Source organism: Astyanax mexicanus, chromosome 3 (assembly GCF_023375975.1).
Source record: "Astyanax mexicanus isolate ESR-SI-001 chromosome 3, AstMex3_surface, whole genome shotgun sequence".
NCBI lineage: Eukaryota > Metazoa > Chordata > Actinopteri > Characiformes > Acestrorhamphidae > Astyanax > Astyanax mexicanus.
Window position 1 is genome coordinate 9,949,640 of NC_064410.1, and position 21,519 is coordinate 9,971,158.

The following is a 21,519-nucleotide window of genomic DNA, read 5'->3' on the forward strand; positions in this document are numbered from 1 at the left end:
AGAGAGCTCGTGGGAGCTGTGGATCGACTATTAGAACGACCTGGTCCACGGCCAGCTTGCCTCCATCAGTCTGCCACTTAGATCGTCCCTGTAGGCTTGGCAGGTACCGCCGGATGAAGACCGACCAGAAGTTGTCTGCTAGAACCTGACTATGCCTCCATCGTCGTGTCCCCAGAATACTGCTTGAGTCGTACAAGGCCTGCGGCAATGAGGAATCACGACGTCCCATTAGTAGAACATGCGGTGTAACTGGGTCAGGGTCAGCGGCGTCAGCTGAGACGTATCCGAGTGGTTTAGCATTTAGAATCCCTTCCACTTCAACAAGAAGGGTGTACAGGACCGACTCTGGTACTGACAGATCTCGGAGGATGACTCTGAGCGCAGTTTTCACAGATCGAACTTCTCGCTCCCAGGCCCCGCCAAAATGGGGAGCACTTGGTGGGTTGAAGTGGAAGGAGATTTTCTGTTTTGCAAGCTGATCTCGCAGCTCAGGTGCCATGGCATCAAAGGCCTCCCGTAGCTCCCGTTCTCCCCCAACAAAGTTGGTACCATTATCACACAGGAGTTCAAACGGAGTGCCACGCCTGGCTATGAATCTGCGCAAGGACAGCAGGAAGGCATCCGTGTCAAAACTCTCTAGCAGGTCAAGGTGGATGCACCTGGTAGTTAGGCATTTGTAAATAATTCCCCACCGTTTCTCATTCCTGCGGCCGATCTTCACGATGAATGGGCCAAAACAGTCCACTCCCGTGGAGTAGAATGGGGGTTTGTAGATGCGCAGCCTACAGAGTGGTAGATCTGCCATCTTGGGAACGTCTGGCTTAGCACGCCAGAGCTGGCATCCCCTGCAGTTGTGCTGATGCTTCCGTATCGCCTCCCTACCACGCAGGACCCAATACTGCCTTCGCATCTCGGCCAACACACGTTCAGGCCCTGGATGGAGAAGTTTGTCATCGAAGTCCTGGATCAGCAGTTTGGTGATTTGGTGTGCTGAGTCCAGTATAATCGGATGGATAGCATCTGCTTCTAGATCCTCTGCATGCCGCAGTCTACCTCCAACACGAAGTAGTCTTGTGGCTTCGTCATATTCAGGTGACAGTGTGATCAGCCGACTGTCAGCTGGGACATGTCGATTGGCCTTGAGGGCTTTTAACTCCCCAGGGAAAGAGTCCTGCTGAGCCTGGGCCAGGAGTAACTTCTCAGCGGAGATGTAGGTTGCAGCATCTACGGCCTGACAGTCACCAGAGGCAGCCGCCCCATGAAGGGATGTGACAATAGCCTGGACAAGCTCCTTCCAGGTATGGAACTGCGCTGGATCAGGTAGGTCTGGGTTGCGAACCGCTGATGTGATACCAACAAGGGTGGACTTCCGGAGTTCGACAGAGTCAGGTTCGTCTTCTGCTGCTATGGGCATCGCTGGCCACCGGTCTGGAGGCTGATGGAGGAAATCTGGACCATTAATCCATCGGTGTGGATGAACCATATCCAAGAGCCTCAGGCCTCGCGTTATGTCATCTGCCGGATTTCTCGCTGAATCGACATACCTCCAGCTGGCTACCTCAGTTAGAGTTTGAATCTCTGCGATGCGTGTGCCAACAAAGACCTTGTAACGGCACGACTCTGATCTCAGCCATTGGAGCACCGTAGTGGAGTCTGACCAGAGGAATGTCTGCTGGATGGTTACGGTCAGCTCTGTCTGGATAAGCTTGGCGAGCTGAGCACCAGTGAGCGCTGCACTAAGTTCCAGACGTGGCATGCTCAGGCGTTTCTTCGGTGCCACTCTTGATCTGGCTAGCACAAAGGAGATGTAAACATGATTTTGGTCATCAACGGTGCGTAGGTAGGCCACTGAACCATACACTCTCTCTGACGCGTCGCAGAAGACATGAAGCTCCCTGGATGCAGTAGGCTCATCAGCACATGGAGGTGTGTAAGTTCGTGGAAATTGGAGGTGGATGAGATCAGGGAGCTCCTTCACCCAATCTGTCCACTGCTCTATCAGAGACTGAGGTTCGATTCGATCATCCCATCCGATGTCTTGCTTCCAGATATCCTGGATGATGACTTTAGCCCTGGTGATGAAGGGATTAATAAAGCCCAGTGGATCATACTGACTCGCTAGGGCTCTATAGATGTTCCTCAGGGTTGGTTTAAGGTGGTCCACTGGACGATACTTAAAGCTTAACGAGTCGGTGAGACAGTTCCACTGGAGGCCCAAGGTCGACTCCTGCATGTTGTTACTGCCCTTAGACAGCCAATGCTCACATCGGTCTGATTTGGCTTCTGGTGGAAGATGCTTGATCACTGCTGGCACATTACTCGCCCACTGCCTGAGATCAAATCCCCCTTCCAGGAGTAGCTTGCGTAGGTCTTCAATGAGAGCTTTGGCTTCAGCAGCAGTGTAGGTGCTGTGTAGACAGTTCCACAAATTTTGACCAAGTTGACCAAGTTATCTCGAACATGCCGTTGGAGGGCATATACAGCGCAACAAGGGCTGCATGTAGTGCCGAACGGCAGCACTCGCCATTCGTAGATAGTTGGCTCTTCCTCCCTCTGCATGTCTCTCCAGATGAACCTCAGCACTGGTGTGTCAGTGGGCTGCAAGCGGTTTTGATGGAACATTGCCTTTATGTCCCCACTCACGGCAACTGAGTGCTGACGGAATCTCAGTAAGACACCAAGCAGAGAAGGCCCCAAGGTTGGTCCAGGCAACAAGAGCTCATTTAGTGACAGCCCTCGGTATTGGAAAGAACAGTCAAAGACCACTCTGTCCTTTCCGTTGTGGTGGACCATGTGGTGTGGTATAAACCACGACTCTAGCGACTGGCTGGCTTCTTCTGATGAGACCTTTGACACATAGCCTGATTCCTCCAGCTTACGGATCTCAGTGCAGTAAGACTTAGCTTGTGTAGGGTTCTTAGCAAGCTTCCGCTCTGTGCTGCGAAGTCTGGGGAGTACTGCGTCTGCAGGAGCCCGGAGAACTATGTCAGTCGTACGGCGAAGAAGAGGAGTTGCATAGCGGGGGACACCATCTACAGTCACTCTATTGGTCTTGCTTCGAGCGAGTGACAGCTTTCTCATTGTAGGGCAAGGTATCCAGTTGCCACAGATGTTCCACGTTCCTGAGAAGCTCGCTGGAAGCTGAGGCTGTGGCGATGTGCAGGCACTGTTGGAGTCCAGATGATAGCTGGACAGTATCAACTGGCCCCTGAAGCGACCAGCCCAGCTTCGTGCAGATGGCAACAGGTGCACCTGATGGTCCTGCGTGCACCCGTTGGACTGGAGTTATCAGGTGGGGCATATCAGACCCGATTAGGAGCAGAGGTTGGGCACGGTTCACGGAGGGTAAAGGAAGTCCTCTGAGGTGTTTGTATTTCTGCTGCAGCACACTGATTGGATAGGTGTGCTCAGCAAGAGCCAATCCCTCTGCGGTAAAGGCATGGGGTATCAGGTGCTTCTCGTATGGCCGCAGCAGTGATGATACTTCCAAGGAGACTGAGGCGCCACTGAGTTGCTTAATGCTTTGGTGCACAGTCTGCAAGGGTAGAGTCTCCGGAATGCTGACGAGGTTGAGCTGTTGCACCACTTGAGGAAGGACGATGCTCCTCTCAGAGCCGTCATCGAGAACTGCATAAGTCTCCATCCTTCGGTCACCGTTATGGAGGAGGACCTTGACCACCTTCAGCATTACTCTTTGAGATCTGTTGGGTCGATCCAGATACACCTTTGTGGGGATTAGGCTGACCGTGTACACCTTTCGTTTGGTTTCCTGGACTGACTCGTGCAAGATGGTAAGGTGTGTCTCCTTGCAGGTTTTACAGGGGCGCTTAAGCGTACACCGGTCCTCGGTGTGATTACGTCCACATTTTCGACACCGTTTGCCATCCTTGAGCCACTTCAGGATCTGATCAGTGGTCAACTTCTTGAATTCCTCACAGGAATTGAGGTAGTGGTCCTGACTGTCACAATATGGACAGAACGGTTTAATCTTGGGTTTGACCTTTGTCTGTGCAAACTCTGCAGAAGATGTCTCTTCTCTGATTACCCTGTCAGCTACATTGAAGCACGCAGTATTTGGCTTCTCTCTGGGTTGAGCAGTTCGCTGATCCTTCCTAGCTGGTCAGGGGGTATCCGTCTGATACAGGGCTGCTGCTCTACTGGAGATCCGCCTTGCTTGTGACTTTGTTTGGAGCCAGGTAGCCAAGTCCTGAAGGGTGTAGGTTTTGTCAGTGCCAGTCTGCAGAATACCATATCGTAGGCAATACTCAACGAAGCCATCACGGTAAGCAGGAGGCATCTTACTGAGCAGACGATCAACGTGGGAACCACAGTGGAGCTCATATCCATTCTGTCCTTCAAGTGTCTTTAACATGCCTACCAAAGACTGAACAGACAAGGCAAATGAGTCAAAGGCGTTGGCATCACCAATTTTTAGAGCAGGCGTGTTAAGTATGGCACCTAGCTCACTTTAAACCAGCTGTCGTGGTTGCCCGTACTTATCTTGTAGAGCCTGAAGCGCTCTCGTATATGGTGCTGGGTCATGCATGTACGCCTTGGCAAGCTGCAGCACGCTTGGGAGCTTTATGTGTCCAATCAACACTTGATATTTATATTGCTCGCTGAGGTGAAGGTTGCTCCCCAGTACACTGTCTAGTGCAAGCTTGAGCAGAGCAAAGTCACTTTCCCGACCACTCTCGAACACTGGAAGGGAAGGTCGAGGGATTCCAAGGGCTGATGCTATGAGTAACTCGGCTCCGGGTAGTGGTGTGTAGCCAGGGTAGGGAGCGGAGAGAACTGGAGCAGGCAGTTTCCCATGGTGAGTCGAAGAAGGTGGTGGAGCTCCATAGCTGGCATGCTGAGCAGTGTTGAGGAGCTCCATGGTTGGTTGGCTGTAGCTATAGGCTGGTTGGTACATTGTTGAAAACTGAGACTCTACTGGATAAGCAGGAAATTGTTGGTTAGAGTGTGCACTCGTTACTGGTGCTGGTCCACCGGGACGTTTTGACTCAAAGGATGACGCCACTTGAGGTGCAGGATGAGCCAGAGGTGCTGAGGTGATGACATGCATTGCAGGGTGTGGCACTGGTTGTGGCGCAGGAGCAGGTGTTACCACTGGGCCAGGTTGTAGTTTCACAGACATAGATGCCATGGGTCCTGGACTTTGGGGCTGAACTGTTGGGTTTGCTGTAGGAGTTGGTCTAGCTGGGGTGACCACAGGTTGCGGCAGATGCTGTGTTCCAACAGGAAGCGCCATAGAGACTGGAGTGACTTGATGCATCACTTGTGGGGAAGGAATAGGTGGTTGAACAACAGGAGCAATTGTTGGAAGTGACTGGATTGACCGCAGCTGGGAGGTGGCTGGAAGTACGTCAACCTGTTGTACTTGCATTGGTGTGGGTAGGCCCAGGAAAGGTACTGACTTGTCAGAGTGTGAAGATGAATGTGCAGATGTCCAGCTACTGGAAAGCATAGAAGAACGAAGCTTAGCGATCTCAAGGTCCTGTTCAGCCCTTGTCAGGCGCTTCTCTCTTTCTAGCCGCTTAGTGAGTGCTTCTCTGGTCAAAGTCAGCTTGAGTTTCATGCTCGATCATACGACGCATATCTTCCAGCTCCAACTGCTTTATTCTCTCTTCTAGGATTGCAGCTTGTGCGGTGGAGAGACCCTGATTGGGATACGTACCAACTGAGTAACATGTACACTTACTTGATCTGCTATGAATGTATGAACTTCTGTTGGATGACCTGCTATGGTTACTGCTGTGGTGGCTGCTAGAGCGAGAAACAGCAGTTGGTAGGTCCATGTGCGCAGGTGGTTCTCTCTGTGGACGTCTTCGGGGCTCTGTGTTGCCTGATGCTGCGTTGTCCATGATCCTCCTCTTAGGTTGCACTCAATCCGGCTCGAAGGACCAATGTTTGAGGGGCGAGACTCAGGAATAAGGATTGCTGGTTGAGGTGGTAGACCATGGACTATGATCCCCGTTAAAAGATCAAGGCACTAGACAGAGAGATCCCTTCTTTCTTCTTTATTGAAGGTTGTTGGTCACTTTACAAAGTGTTTGTGTATGTATATGAGTGTGTGTGTGGCGTGTGTGACGTGTGTGGTCTGAAACATAAAGGAAATGTAATACAATGTATTAGACTACTGATATTATAATATTGTTCAACAATAACACATTAATAAATAAACTGTAATGTAGCATAATACAGTGACAGAGGTGTAATGTTAGTCATTATACAATTGCCAATATAATATTAGCAGATACTTAACAGCATAATGTGATGAGAATAAACAACGAATATTTACAAATTCAAACAGTTCAAAGTAAGCTAGTCACACTCATAACAATAAACTGTGTAACAATATTAACACTACAAACAGTACATTCATCATTATTAAGCCATCAGGCATTCAAACTTAGCTGCAATGCTAACAAGAGACAGGGCTAAACTACTTAGCCGCAGGCTTCTTAGCTAACTCAACAACAACATATATTGTAATTAAAACTAACACAAACTGCAATATTAATCAAAATATCCATAACTAAGAAGGTGGAAATTACTCACATTTCCTCAAGAACGCACACACGATATGAGAAACACGCAAAGAAAGTCCCAGCAGCTTCAGTCAGTTCACTGGCTGCTCTATTGCTCATCAGTGTGACTGGGCATGCCCTGGACATGTCCTGACTGCATGTCTTGACTGCAGTACCGCTGTTTCACCAGTAGATGGCATTCCACAATTGGGCTTTCTCACATTGGCACCTTTGTAGTTTTATTGATTTAAATACCTTCAACACTAATTATTAGAACACAAAATTAATTTGGTAAGCTCATTGACCCTTAACCTACATACACAGGTGAATCCAACTATGAGAAAAGTTTAAGGGTTTCTCATCTTTGCATCATCTCTAAAGAGAAAATCTCAGATAAGCAGAGGAGAAGGATGGTGAGAACAGTCAAAGCCAACCCACAGGCCAACTCCAAACACCTACAACATCATCTTACTGCATGTGGAGTCACTGTGCATCATTCTACTATTCTGCGCACTTTACACATGGAGAGGCTGTATGGGATTATAATGTAAGTAAAAAAAAGAAGACTTTTCTTAGCACACGCCACAAAAGGTTTGCTAAAGCACATTTAGACAAGCCAGATTCATTTTGGAATAAGGTGCTGTGGACTGATGAAACTAACATTAAGATATTTGGAGGTCACAGCATTCCAAGACAAACACTTGCTACCCACAGTAAAATTTGGTGGTGGTTCATCATGCTGTGAGGCTGTGTGATCAGTGCAGGTACTGGGAATCTTGTTAAAGTTGAAGGTTGCATGGATTCCAGTTAATATCAGCAGATTCTTGAGAACAATTCAATTCAATTTTATTTTATTTATATAACGCTTTTTACAACAACAGTTTTTTTTTACAATGCAGATTTACAGAGAAAAACAGGTCCACGCCTCTTATGAGCAGCACCACAGAGATGCCAATTGTTATGGTGACACAGTGGCAAGGAAAAACTCCCTTTAAGAGGTAGAAACCTTGGAAGGAACCAAGACTCAGTCAGAGGAACCCATCCTACTCAGGTTGACCCGCTCAGTACAAACAAACAACAAACAAATAACAGAAGAAAACAACAGAACAAAACAACAGTACAGATAATTAATGTGAGCTATAGCTAATGTAACGGGTACTAATTTATGAATATAAAAATATGATGGGCACAAACTATAGAGCTATGGCTAATATAGAAGCAGATTCTGAGTGTGTTAATGTTAATCAGTGCAGGGTTGTAGAGCCAACACAACACAGCGGGCAGTGGAGAGCCAGGCTGGGAACATCAGGAACAGGGCATCTATATACATGTAAAAGAGATAGATAGAGAAAACAGAAAGGAAAGAAAGAGATAAAAACAGGAGTTAGAAAGGTTGTGTAAATAGTAGGACAGGGCTGATTTCGGAAAGCTGGAACCACAGATGGACAAATCCAGGCAGACCGGCCGGGCAGGCATCTAAACACATGAGAGAGAGAGAGAGAGAGAGAGAGAGAGAGAGAGAGAACAGAGGAGGAGGGAAGAAAAAGGGGTTAGAATAGTTTTATTAAACTGCTGGAGTGGGATGGGCCCTTGAAGGCAGCAGCTCAGGACATGGGGAGAGAAAGAGAAAGCAGATGATTAGGGCAGGGTTTATATTTGCTGGATAAGCTGTAAAAGGAATAGTAAGAAGGACAACAGTAAGAGAGAGAATTTACAGGAATTGCGATGAGACATTATTCAAAAGCATTATTCAAATAGAAATGTTTTGAGTCTAGATTTAAAGATTGAGAGTGTGTCTGAGTCCCGTATATTAATAGGGAAGCTATTCCAAAGTTGGGGAGCTTTATAAAAGAACGCTCTTCCTCCTGCATAGTTTTTTCTAATACGCAGGACTAATAACAGGCCAGCGTCTTGGGAGCGGAGTGAACGTGGCGGATTGTAAGGAGTAAGGAGTTCCTGTAGATAATGCGGGGCCATTAAGGAATTTATATGTCAGAAGAAGTATTTATAAACTATTTGAAAATTAACAGGTAGCCAGTGTAGGGATGAAAGAATAGGTGTAATATGATCAAATTTTCTGGTTCTAGTAAGCACTCTTGCGGCTGCATTCTGAACTAGCTGGAGTTTATGAAGTAATTTATGTGGACTTCCAGCCAACAACGCGTTGCAGTAGTCCAGCCTCAAGGTTATGAAAGCACATACCAGCTTCTCAGCATCTTCCAGAGAGAATAAACTGCGGAGAACAATGTCCAGGAATCAGTGAGAAAGTTGAAGTTGCACTGGGGCTGGATACTTCAACAAGACAATGACCCGAAACACTGCTCTAAACCACCAAACCTGACTGAACTGGAGATGTTTTGTACAGAAGAATGATCCAAAATACCTTCAACCAGAAGTCAGACTCTCACTGGAAGCTATTGGAAGTGTTTAGAGGCTGTTATTTTGGCAAAAGGAGGATCCATTAAATATTGATGTAATTTAAAAACATAGACACATGAGTGCTGCCAGCATTGCTGCAGAGTTTTAGGAAGTGGGAGGTCAGCCTGCAGTTCTCAGACCATATGTCACACACTGCGTCAACACTGTCTGCATGGCAGTGTCCTAGAAGATGGCCTCTTCTGAAGTTGATGCACAAGAAAGCCTGTAAACAGTTTGCTGACGACAAGCAGTCCAAGAGCATGGAATACTGATCAAGAGATCAAGATAAACTTGTTTGACTCAGATGGTGTCCAGCATGTGTGCTGGTGACCTGGTGAAGAGTACCAAAGCAACTATCCCTTGTCTACATTGAAGCATGGTGGTGAGAGCATCATGATCTTCCATCTTCCATGTACTGTGACAGTCAGAAGCAGAGCATGATCCCCTCCCTTCTAAAACTGGGCCATGTGGCAGTTTTCCACCACAATTATAACCTCCAAAACCTAAACCATATTAAGCAACTGTGGGACATCCTCAAATGGAAGGTGAAGGACTGGAAGAGGATTCAAGACGTGACCTGTGAAGCTCTGGTGAACTCCATGTCCAAGAGACTTAAGGCTAGAAATGAATGCTGATCACACAGAAAATGACAATTTGGCAAGTTAGGTGTGTACCTACTTTTGTTGCTAGTGGTTTAGATATAACTGACTGTGTATTGAGTTATTTTGAGGGGATAGATATAATAAAATACTTAGAAAAAGGTAAAGGGTGTCAAAAGACGGGTTGAAAAGAGGGGCGTATCTGATGTGTTTTGCCTCCACACTGCAGGCTGAAAGTGAAAGTAAAGTAAAGCAGTCTGATACACTGTTCTCAGAAGACATCCGAGACACGCGGAACAGTGTTCACACTGAATTTCTGCTGTTGAGAGAGCGTGGCTGTCCTCATCTTGGTCTGGTGAAGCGCTGTACAGGATATCTGGAGAAGCAGCCACTTGGTAAGCTTCAGCTTCATCTCTTTCAGTCTTAGTCTGTAGTGAATTTAGATTAGTCCTGACTGTTGCAGTGTTTCTGCCTTACAGTAAAATCTGTCAAATATGCATTCTTATTTGATGTGACTGTTTCATATGATAACCTTTGACACGTAATAGTTAAGGCAAATAATATGAAAGATAAAAGAATTTAGTTATTTCAAGTTATTGGCTCACTGTATATGCAGTGTCTGCCAGTAAAAGTATAAAGAAAACAAGGTTTAGCATAAGCTGGAATGTGTGTGCACTTGGGGTGGGGGGCGGTCAAATGTGTAGCTTATTTAACTGGTAACCAAAGCAAATCTTTGATTGTTTTTGGGTGGCAAGCAGCAGCGCACGCGCGCGCACACGCACACACACACACACTTCTTTATCTGCTGACCATAAATCGTCTAAGCAGCTGCAGTAGTACATACTCTATTTTATTGCATTTGATAAATATACATAATACATAATTCTTAATTCTTAATTAGAGTTAAACCTGACAAAAAAATAACAAAATGGTTACTTACAAAATATTTCATAAAAATCATTTGCAGTTTCAGTATAATTAAATATTTAAACTTTGAAAAAAAAAAGATATAGTGTTAAAATATTATCTCTTCTTGTTCTTGTAACCCAATGTAGAGAGATGTCTTGTCATTTAAGTGTCTTGTCACACCACAGCTTATTTTGCCCTAAAATAAATAAATGTGAAATCTCATCTATTTAACCATTTTTGCAGTACCTTGCAAAAGTATCTATACTCCCTGAACTTTTTCATGTTTTGACCACAACGGACCACCTTACAACCTCAATATATGTATACTTTTCACACTTTTCAGATTTGTATTTAATATAATTTCTATATAATATATATATATATATATATTAAATACAAATCTGATAAGTGTGAAATGCAGTCCCCTTTATTATTTAACCCCTAAATAAACAGTGCAGTCTCAGTATAAATACACCTGTTCTGTGAAGACCTCAGTGGTTTGGTAGAGAACAGTAATTAAAAAACAACATCATGAAGACCAATTAGCTTACCAGACAGATAAAGTGAAGAGATCACTGATCAGAGAAGCAGCGAAAAGGCACATGGTCACTCTGGAGGAGCAGCAGAAATTCACAACTCAGATGGGAGACTCTGTCCATAAGAAAACTATAAGTTGTGCACGCCACAAATCTGGCCTTAATGAAAGAGTGGCGAGAAAAAAATTATTGTTAAAAGACACATATACGAAGTGCAGTTTGCCACAAGCCATGTAGGGAACACAGCAAACGTGTGAAAGGTTCTGTGGTCAGATGAGCCCAGGATGAAACATTATGGCCTAAATGCAAAGTGTTACGTGTGCGCGAAAAGTAACACTGCTCATCACACTGAACACACCATCCCAACTGTGAAACATGGTGGTGGCAGCATCATGCTGTGGGAATGTTTTTCTTTATTAAAGACAGAAAAGTTGGTCAAAATTGATAGTAAGATGGATGGAGCCAAATACAGGGCAATCCTAAAAAAAAAAAAACCCTGGTGGAATCTGCGAAAGACTTGACACTAGGGTGGAGGTTCACCTTCCAGAAAGACAGTGACCCTAAACATACAGCCAGAGTTACAGTGGAATGTTTTAGGTAAAAAAAATGCATGTGTTAGAATGGCCCAGCCAAAGCCCTGATCTAAATCCTATTGAGCTTCTGTGGCAAGACATAAAAAAATTGCTGTTCTCAGACGCTCTCCATCCAACTTGGCTGAGCTTGAGCTGTTTTATAAAGAAGAATAAGCAAAAATTGCAGTCTCCAGATGCACAAAGCTGGAAGATATACCCCAACAGACTTCAGCTGTAATTGCAGCGAAAGGTGGCTCTACTAAGTATTGCAAAAGGGGGGCTGAATTTGTGATTCTTTGTGTTGGTCTATTACTTAAAATCTCAATAAAATAAATTGTTGTTTGTGGTTGTAAGGTGACAAAATGAGAAATATTTCAAGAAGTATAAATATTTTTGGAAGCCACTGTACATTGTTTGTTAAGTCTGGATCCTGGACCATTAATTTTAGGTTATCATCTCTGGCACTCAGTTAGAGTAGAGCAGAAGAACAGAGGAGCCAGTCAGAAACATCCCAACACCAAATTGATTTGTTTTGAAAATGAAAATGAAACTGTGTACTAATACTAATCAAATGTGACTTTTTCACAGCCTAGAGGAAAATTTTATTCCTCAAGTGTTGCTAATATTTGATGTCTCAGGACACATATTTGGGGTCTTATTCAAGTTTTAGAGGTGTAGAGAACAAATATGTTTACAAGACTTTTTTTTACAAATCAAAGTTAATTGTTGCTGATGTTTGACAAGTCTGGAGACATATTTGTGGTTTAGAGATAAATTTTTTGACAGATGTTTCTCTTAACAGTGCTTAGACAAAATGAGACATGAGAAATGTTAATGTAATTTAATCCTTATCTAATCCGACTGCTTATTTAGTTTAGAATGAACAGGAATTACTCTATAAAGTGAAGACCAAGAGTCACTTTGACTTTAGATGCGTAAACAAAAATAAACACATTTGGTCCAATTCACACAAACAACAATTGTCAAATCTGTTTTATCATTTATTCTTCATCCTTTAAATTTCATTAAAATAAATTATTGTACTTAATAAAATTCATAAAGGTAGTGTTTTCTCTATTTCTTTCTTCAGTTTTATCATTTCGGACTGTGAAAAACAAGAATTCACAGCGTCAAAACTAAACATAGGTGTGTTTTCAATTATCAAAAAATCTTTTAAAATCGATTTAAAAAACTTTAAGAACAACATAACATATCATTGAAACTGTCTTCATAAAGATGTGTTTTCAACCACTTTCAAATGTCTTTTCAGCTTTAACATTTAACCAACATGGAAACAACTTTGATATTTAGTCAACGTCTTTTTAACCAGACTCACAGCCAGAGGGTCACAGTCAAATCTGGGTTTTAAATCCAAATAAGTGTATACACTTAATGTTATGGCTCCCAGCCTGAAAGCATGTTGAAAATTGTAGAGAATGTTTAATTAATTTATTTTATTTCACACATAGAGAACGAAATAAAATGACTCAGCTCACAGCTAATAATATTATATATTAATAATGTTGTAAAATTAAAGTTATGTTTTTAAACTACTTTATAAGCACTGGGTAGACATTGTTTAGACATATTTCATATATGTGTAAAAATGCCTTAATGCCATAATGCCATGGGAATTCATGGGACAGTGGACTGCTCAGCTTTTTTGGTCTTTCTCTTTCTGACTTAATAAGTTAAATAAATAACATTGTATTCAACAGTTGAATAAAAGCTGTCAGTCGCAATTCAGGTGATTTCTTTCCCGTTTTAGGAGACACACATCGTTTGTCTCAGACTATTTTCAGTAATAAGATCCAACTTGGATCCAGCTTCTCCAGCTTCTTACAGCCAAACAGTGACTGACAGTTCTATAGCCAGTCAAAAACAAGTTGTTATCTTTATCCTTATCCCTACCTCTATTCGTTGTGCAGTTAAGGAGTATAGTTTAAAAGATGCAGCGGAAGAAACAGCTGATTGGACACCACAATTAAAAAAAATGGGATTAGTATTAAGTCCACGGGTTAGTTTGGGAATGCACAGATGTATTTAAATCTTTACACAAATAAACTTATGAACAATGATATTCTTCTGTTTATCCTCGTTCAGCAACAGAGATGAGACTTCTTCGGAATGTCCTCCCTTACCCAGAGAAAGATCCTGTTGAGAGAAGAATTGTTCTGCTGGGAAAGACTGGAGCAGGAAAGAGTGCAGCAGGAAATACCATTCTGAGAAAGAAGCACAAATTCAGATCTCAGTTCAGTTTATCTTCTGTTACAGCTCAGTGTGAGATGGAGGAGGCAGTGGTAGCAGGGAGGAGAGTGTGTGTGGTGGACACTCCAGGATTATTTGATACATATATGTCTCCTGAGGATCTGGCTGTAGAGATAGGCAGGAGTGTTTATCTCTCCAGTCCAGGACCTCACGCATTCCTTTACGTTCAGCCCATTAATATCAGATTCACACAGCAGGAGGAAGAGGTTTTTGATAAATTAGAGCAGATCTTTGGAGAAGAGATGAGGAAATACACCATCATCCTCTTCACTCACGGAGATCAGTTAAAGGGAGAGAGTGTGGAGAATCTGATTAGAGAAAACGAGTCTCTCAGCAGGCTGGTAGATCAGTGTGGAGGATATCATGTGTTTAATAATAAAGATCCAAGAAAGAAGAAGCAAGTCACTGATATTCTGGAGAAGATAGACAGAATGGTGGAGAGGAATGGAGGAAGCTGCTACTCTAATGAGATGTTTGTGGATGCAGCAAATTCCAGTTTTGAAGACATGAACAATAATCTACCTAATAAAGGTAATGAACCAAAACCAGGAACATTCTGGGACAAATGGGGTAAACATTTGCTGACTGGAGCCGCCTTACTTTGTGTTGCTGCAGTAGGTGCAGGAGCTTTTCTTGTCTATGGAGCAGCTGTAGCAGGTGGTTCAGCAGCAGCAGCTGCATCAGCAGCTGGAGCTGGTGCTGCAGCTGGAGCTGGTGCTGCAGCTGGTGCTGCAGCTGGAGCTGGTGCTGCATCAGCAGCTGGAGCTGCAGCTGGTGCTGCATCAGCAGCTGGAGCTGGTGCTGCATCAGCAGCTGGAGCTGCAGCTGGAGCTGGTGCTGCATCAGCAGCTGGTGCTGCAGCTGGAGCTAGTGTTACAGGTGGAGCTGGAGTTAAGTTGTTAGCAGGTGCTGGAATTGGACATTTTTTATTACAAAAATTAAAGAAACACAAATGAACAATTCACAATATAATTATATCTATAATATCAGCTTGGGGCAGAGCCAGACATTTTAAACATCCTGGGCTTAGTACAAATGTCCACGATAATGCCTGCCTCAAATGATTTATTTTCCCATTTACAGCTATGTGAACTATTTTTCAAGCTATCCGACACCATATTTTAGTGTTAGTATCTCATTCTGAAGAGCAAAATCATTCTGTAGAGCTTTCATCATATTTTATACCTATCTAACTGTCCTCCAACTGTCTATCTTTGCCAAACCCTCACATAGCAAATGTTGAGGATGAATAAAGTTGAGGTTTTGGGCCACACTACAATCCATTGCTAGAGGTCGAAGTGATTTTAACTGGTAAACCCAACACTGTGTACACTTCTTTTAAAAGTTTTCCATTTGATAGTAAAGAATTACATTTCATTAGCACAGATTAAATAATGTGTTCTGCTGGTTAAAGTGTGAAAGGATAACTAGTCCCCAGGCTGATTTATGGACTTCATTATTCTATATTTATACATCATCTACACTACAGCTGTAATACACTGCCAGGCACAAAAAAGTCACACACTCTAATATTTTGCTGTTTTGCCTTTAGATTTGATTACAGCACACATTTGTTGGGGCATCATTTTCACAGGCTTCTGCAATATCACAGCATTTATTTCTATCCAGAGTTGCAAAAATTTCCCCCCAGGATATTGATGATGGGAAATTTGGTGCACTGAGCAAGGTCTCCATCGCGTCCCAAAGATTCTTGAAGGGGTTCTGTCACAGACAAAAGGCCAGACATATGTCACACTTTAGACTGTATCTGTCTTGTGTTTTTCATTTTTTGTTCCTTTCTGTTCCTGTACTCTGTTCTCCTGATTTGTATTCAGTGCACAGGAGGACAGGAGCAGAAAGAATCCTTTTTTAAAATCTGAGCCTTATGAATCCAGGCGTTGTCATGTTGAAATATACTTGTGCCATCAGGGAAGAAAAAAACCTATTGATGGAATAACCTGGTCTATATTCAGTATATTCAGGTAGTCAGCTGACCTCATTCTTTGGGCACATAACATTGCTGAACCTAGACCTGACCCGAATTCCAGTTATGATAACAACGATAATAATAAGCATTATTTGTTTGACATTTTTTAAAACAATGTTTATATATTTTGCAGTAAATCAATCTAAATAAAATAGCAGGTTACATAATGTTTAGAAGTAGTTTATTTATAAAATAAATTTATAAATTGAGTAACATGAGAAATAGGACAGCAACCAAAGAAAGGAGATTTGATATTTTAATAAAAAGAAACAGCTTGTAAGCAAAGCTTCTGTGCCAAAAAACAACAATTAGATGCAAACAAAACTGAATATTTCTAAACATTACTAAACTATTTTAGTTAGATGAATATTTGTTATATATATATACATTTAATGTTTTAGAATATTCACATTATACAGAACATTTTTAATCTGAATTTTTACGTACACAGCCTCTGCTAGTGACTGATTATATTGGGTTCCATTTTAAGGTACCTGATATATTTTTCTGTATGCATATTTTTCAGTTTTTTAAAATTTATTTCGTGAAAGGGTTGGTTTTAGTAAGGTGACCATTTTTTGCTTTTTGTTCTTAACATCTATATCAATTTTAATTAATGTGAAACCCCATGGACATATGTATTGTATGTGTATAAAATGTATCATAATAAAAACTCTATAAACAGTTTTTGCTTGTTTTGTTGTGAAATATATAACTATAACTAATATTTTTTTAATAACTTGTCATTTTTAATCATTATTTCAGTGGAATGAAAAAGTATTGTCCCCTTCATTGGTTTCTTATGCATGTTTGTCACTCTTAAATATTCCAGATTATATATTGGTCAAACACAACACAAGTAAACACAAAATTCAGTTTTAAGTTTTTTTTTTTAAATCCAAAAAGTGAATAACAAGAATTGTAGTAATTTCACCATATTGGAGTGTTTTTGAGCATGAATTGCATTTTTATAATTTTTTACAGACATCACCGTAGGAGGGATTTGGGGAGAGAGCGCCATCTGCCCACCCGGAGGGAGCAGGGCCAATTGTGCTCCCTCTAAGCGCCGGCAGCTTGATGGCAAAGCTGCATAAGCTGGGGTTCGAACCTGCGACCTCCTGCTCATAGTGGCAGCGCTTTAGACCACTGATTTAGGTCAAGACTTTGAATAAGTCACTCCAAAGTCTTCACTTTGTTTTTGATTCCAAAAAAGCTCTGAAAATGGCTTTATAATCTTTTCTAAGCTGATAGATCTCAATTACTTTTTTTCTCATTTGTTCCTGAATTTCTTTCTCTCAGCACGATGTGTAGCTTTTGAGTATCTCATACTCCTCTTAATAATAAAAACCTTCATTTAAAAACAAAATTTTGTGTTTACCTTTGTTGTCTTTGACTAATATTTAAATGTGTTTGATGTGCTGAAACATTAGAGTGACAAACATGCGAATAAATAATAAATCATGAAGGGGTAAACACTTTTTCACACCACTGTATATAGAATAAATCAGCGTGATTATAGCAGCTGCATAATACCAAAAGCCCGCAACAGAAGCTTGCCTTGCTGTGCTGGCTCAGCCTAGACAGGTGAGCAGAAGACAGAAGTTTGGTACATTAACAGCTAAACCGCGCCCTCTAGCGGCCGGGAGCATTTATGGTGTAGCACATGTATTTGCTTTCCCTTAATGCTGCATTTCTGAAATGGTGCATTTTCTTAATGTAGTTGTGTAGTTATCTTTTTGTTTGCTGCGTTTTCTTAATGTAGTTTTGTTGTCATCTTTTTGTTTGCTGCGTTTTCTTAATGTAGTTTTGTTGTCATATTTTTGTTTGCTGCGTTTTCTTAATGTAGTTGTGTTGTTATCTTTTTGTTTGCCTTATACATGTTGTGATGTGCATTTCTGGGTCACCGTACTTATTGATGAGTAGCGCAACTTAACTGGACAAAGTAGACCAAGATCTACAAACCACAAAACGTCATTTTGAGGGTTTATTATTATAATTATCATTATTATTATTATTATTATTATTATTATTATTATTATTATTATTATTATTATTATCATTATTATTAGTAGTAGTAGTAGTAGTATTGTCAGCAAGTTCAACAGTAGCTATGGTTAGAGATAGCCTCAGTCCACCTAAACATGCAGAATTTTTTTTGGCCACATAAAACACAGTGGCTTGCAAAATTATTTATACCCATTGAATTTTCACATTTTGTCACCTTACAATCACAAACAAAAATTTTATTTAGATTTTAAGTGACAGACCAACACAAAGTAGCACATAATTGTAAAGTGGAAAAAATATGCCTACTAATTTATCAAATAAAACTAGTGGAATCAGCTACCTCAGCAAGTAAAGAGTCCAGCTGTGTGTAATTTAGTGCCAGTATGAATACTCCTGTTCTGTGAAGGCCTCAGTGAATTGTTAAAGACAAAAGACACAATTGAACAAACAGCATCATGAAGACCAAGGAACTCACCAGACAGGTCAGAGATAAAGTTGTGGAGAAGTTTAAAGCAGGGTTAGGTTTTAAAAACAAGCTTTTAACATTCCAGTGAGCACTGTTTAATCCATCATCCAAAATGGAAAAAAGTATTCTACAACTGCAAACCTATCAAGACATGACTGTCCACCCAAACTGACAGATCGAGCAAGGAGAGCACTGGTCAGAGAAGCAACAAAGAGGCCCATTGCCACAACTCAGGTTTTGCACTCCACAAATCTGGTCGGCAAAGAAAACCATTGTTGAAAGAAAGACATAAGAAGTACTGTTTGCAGTTTGTCACAAGCCATGTGGGGGACACAGCAAACTTAAGAGAAGAAGAAGAAGAAGGTTATGTGGTCAGATAAGGCCAAAGCTAAACTTGTAAAGTTTAAAGTGCTATGTGTGGCAGAAAAGTAACACTGCTCACTCCCCTGAACACACCATCCCAACTGTGAAACAAGGTGGTGGCACCATCATGCTGTGGGGCTGTTTTTCGTCAGCAGGGACAGCAGATAGGAAGATGGATGGAGCGAAATACAGGGAAATCCTGAGGAAAAAAACATGTTGGAAGCTGCAAAAACTTGAGGCTGGGAAGAAGATTCATCTTTCAGCAATGACCCTAAACATAAAGCCAGAGCTACAGTGGAGTAGTTTAGATCAAAGAATATTTGTGTTGTTGAATATTTGAAAAGTCCTGACCTAAATCCCATTAAGCGACTGTAGCAAGACATGAAATTGCTGTTCACAGATGCTCTCCATTCAATATATAAAGTGTTGATATAGGGGTGCTGAATACTTTTGCACGTCACACTTTTCAGATTTTTATTTGATTAAAAGTTTGAAAATCATTAACATTTGCGTTTCACTTCACAATGATGTGCTACATTGTGTTGGTCTATCACTTGAATTTTCTCAATAAAATAAATTTACGTTTGTGGTTATACGGTGACAAAATGTGAAAAAGATCATAATGAATACTTTTGCATGCCACTGTACCAGATTAGTGTCTATCTTACTTCCTGTTGGCAAAACAATTAGCTGCAGCTGACACTGTGCTTTTTTGTTTGTAATTGTTGCTAAACTCCGACCTAAAGTTGCAATCATGAAAGATTTTGCTACCAGAAAAAACAGCTCCCACTTCTACAACCGCCAGACCCAGGCCCGTTGCAACCGGACAGACAAACCAAGCAATTGCCTGGGGCCCCGAGCTGGCGCAGCGCATTTTGCCCCAGTCTTGGTCAAACAACAATATAACATTTCAGTAAAGATGGTGGTTTTAGTGTGTGTTATGCCATTGCTTTGCTGTTTAAACTACACTTGATCCGACTTTATTTATTATAACAAAATACATCTTAGAGCACTGGAAAAACATAGTAATGAACTACTATACTTTACTTTTTTTAAATGTGACCTGATGATGAGAAACAAACCCTAACATTTACCTTTATAGATCTTTCTGTAATGGGTGGGGAGCAGTAGCTCTTTAGCCCAGAAGGTTGTAGGACCCAAGTGCAGAGCAGCAGCATCTCAAAGCAGGTAAACCCAAGAAAAAAATGGAAATAATAATAATATTATAACAAGAATAGATATAATTATTATTATATGTAGTATATGTAGGCTGTAGGACATAATCCCAGTGCAGATGAGGGGCATTAGGACCCAGTAGGTGGCACCAGCGCAGAGTAATAAACCAACGCGAATATATTGAGCTCCCTCGAGAAACGGTATGTGAACTCTTTTAGTGCTTTATTTATTGTGAGTGTACCTGAGTAGCTCAGACTGTAGTACATAGGCTCAATGAGCTGTTTGTTTATCTTGTAGCTGGATGCAGTGCTGGGAGTTTGTTCTGCTTATACTGCCAGTAATATTGGAGAGAGGAGTGGAGTTACAGGTAACTATGACTTATGGGTTAATATTGGATAATGCCTGAAGAGTGTGGGGCTGCAGTTTTTATATTTTAGTGGTTTAGAACTGTTTACCTCAACTGTTATTAGGCTAGCTGTGTTTTAATTAATATTATTATTATTATTATGTTCAGTTATTTAAGGAGACCGAGGCCAGTGGAAGAGCGTGTAGAGGCATTTGCAGACATAATTACTGAGCAAACTACAAGGAGGTAATGTGTACATGGGTGCTTTTTGTAAACTGGTGGGGCTATTAGCGTTAGCCTAATATGGCTATTAGCGTTAGCCTAATATGGCTATTGAGCTGTTTAGGCTAATGGGGATTTGGGGTTATGTGTATTAGTATTAATATAAATGTTTGTCTCTTTATAGGAATGTCTGGAGACAACCATATGGTGTAGCCACTGTTTTTTCCCATATCTGTTTGCTTTTATTTTATTTTCTTTGACATTTCAGACTCTAAAGGGTATCTTGGTCTTATATAAGAAGGTTCTGCTCCTTGTAATGCTAATGGGCTATTAATGATCATTTTTAATTAGTTGAGTACAGTTTAATATTTACAACTATCTATTTGACCTCTTTTAATATTGGGAGTGTATTTTATTGATATAAGGTACTTATAACTTTTGGGCACTGCCCGTTTGTTAGGTGGGCTATTCCCTTAAATTATTTTTCTACTTTTGTATTTTATAATAAATTCTACATAATATTTTGTAAACTATGTTCAGTACCTCTTTATATTTTATTCTATATTGACCCCTCTATTCAGTCTATTCAGAGTTCAAACTGTGGTTGTTTGGGTGGGTGGCTTAGCTTAATTCTAGGCCCATTTGTTTGTGGTGTTTTCGGTGACTTAAAACCTTTTTTTTTACTTTTGATATTTTGAAGTGGAAAATGGATATCTGGTGTGTGGGTTTAAGTCAAATGGCACTTTGATTGCAGTGATATTGTGTATATTGGGCTAGGGGCTACTGCTACCACCTATGAAACCTGTTTTTATTGTTTGACTCCTATTATAGAGTCTGTAACAAAAGGATAATGTTCAAATGTACACTTGATACTCTTTTGATAATTTATTAAATAAACTGTTATTGTATTCAAACAGCTGTGTGATCATTTTACATTAAACCTTTGTGGGGAAAATTGCAATTATTATAAATAGTTAAATAGGGCTCTCTCACCCTTTATAATTAGAGAGTGGCGTAGTCTATATTTATTGGTACTTGAGTTGTTGAGGCCACATATATAAAGATAATAATTATAATGATAATAAATATATAATTCTAATAATTGAACCCCTCAACA

General features: G+C 41.3%; 1 protein-coding gene and 1 long non-coding RNA gene across 2 annotated transcripts; both read left to right on the forward strand.

The window, feature by feature from the left end:
• The first annotated feature begins 13,603 nt into the window (after nt 1-13,603).
• LOC125799302 (GTPase IMAP family member 9-like) lies at nt 13,604-14,926 on the forward strand. Its single transcript, XM_049475688.1, has 2 exons — nt 13,604-14,579; nt 14,919-14,926. Exons 1-2 carry the CDS (start codon nt 13,679-13,681, stop codon nt 14,924-14,926), a joined length of 909 nt encoding a protein of 302 aa, XP_049331645.1. The 5' UTR covers nt 13,604-13,678.
• Nucleotides 14,927-20,351: 5,425 nt separating this feature from the next.
• Nucleotides 20,352-21,316, forward strand: LOC125799350 (uncharacterized). Its single transcript, XR_007438264.1, has 2 exons — nt 20,352-20,426; nt 20,587-21,316. It is a non-coding gene; the product is annotated as an uncharacterized LOC125799350 (long non-coding RNA).
• The last annotated feature ends 203 nt before the right edge of the window (nt 21,317-21,519 follow it).

Coding starts and splice junctions, on each gene's coding strand:
- LOC125799302 (XM_049475688.1), top strand. CDS start 13,679: ATGAGACTTCTTCGGAATGTCCTCCCTTACCCAGAGAAAGATCCTGTT.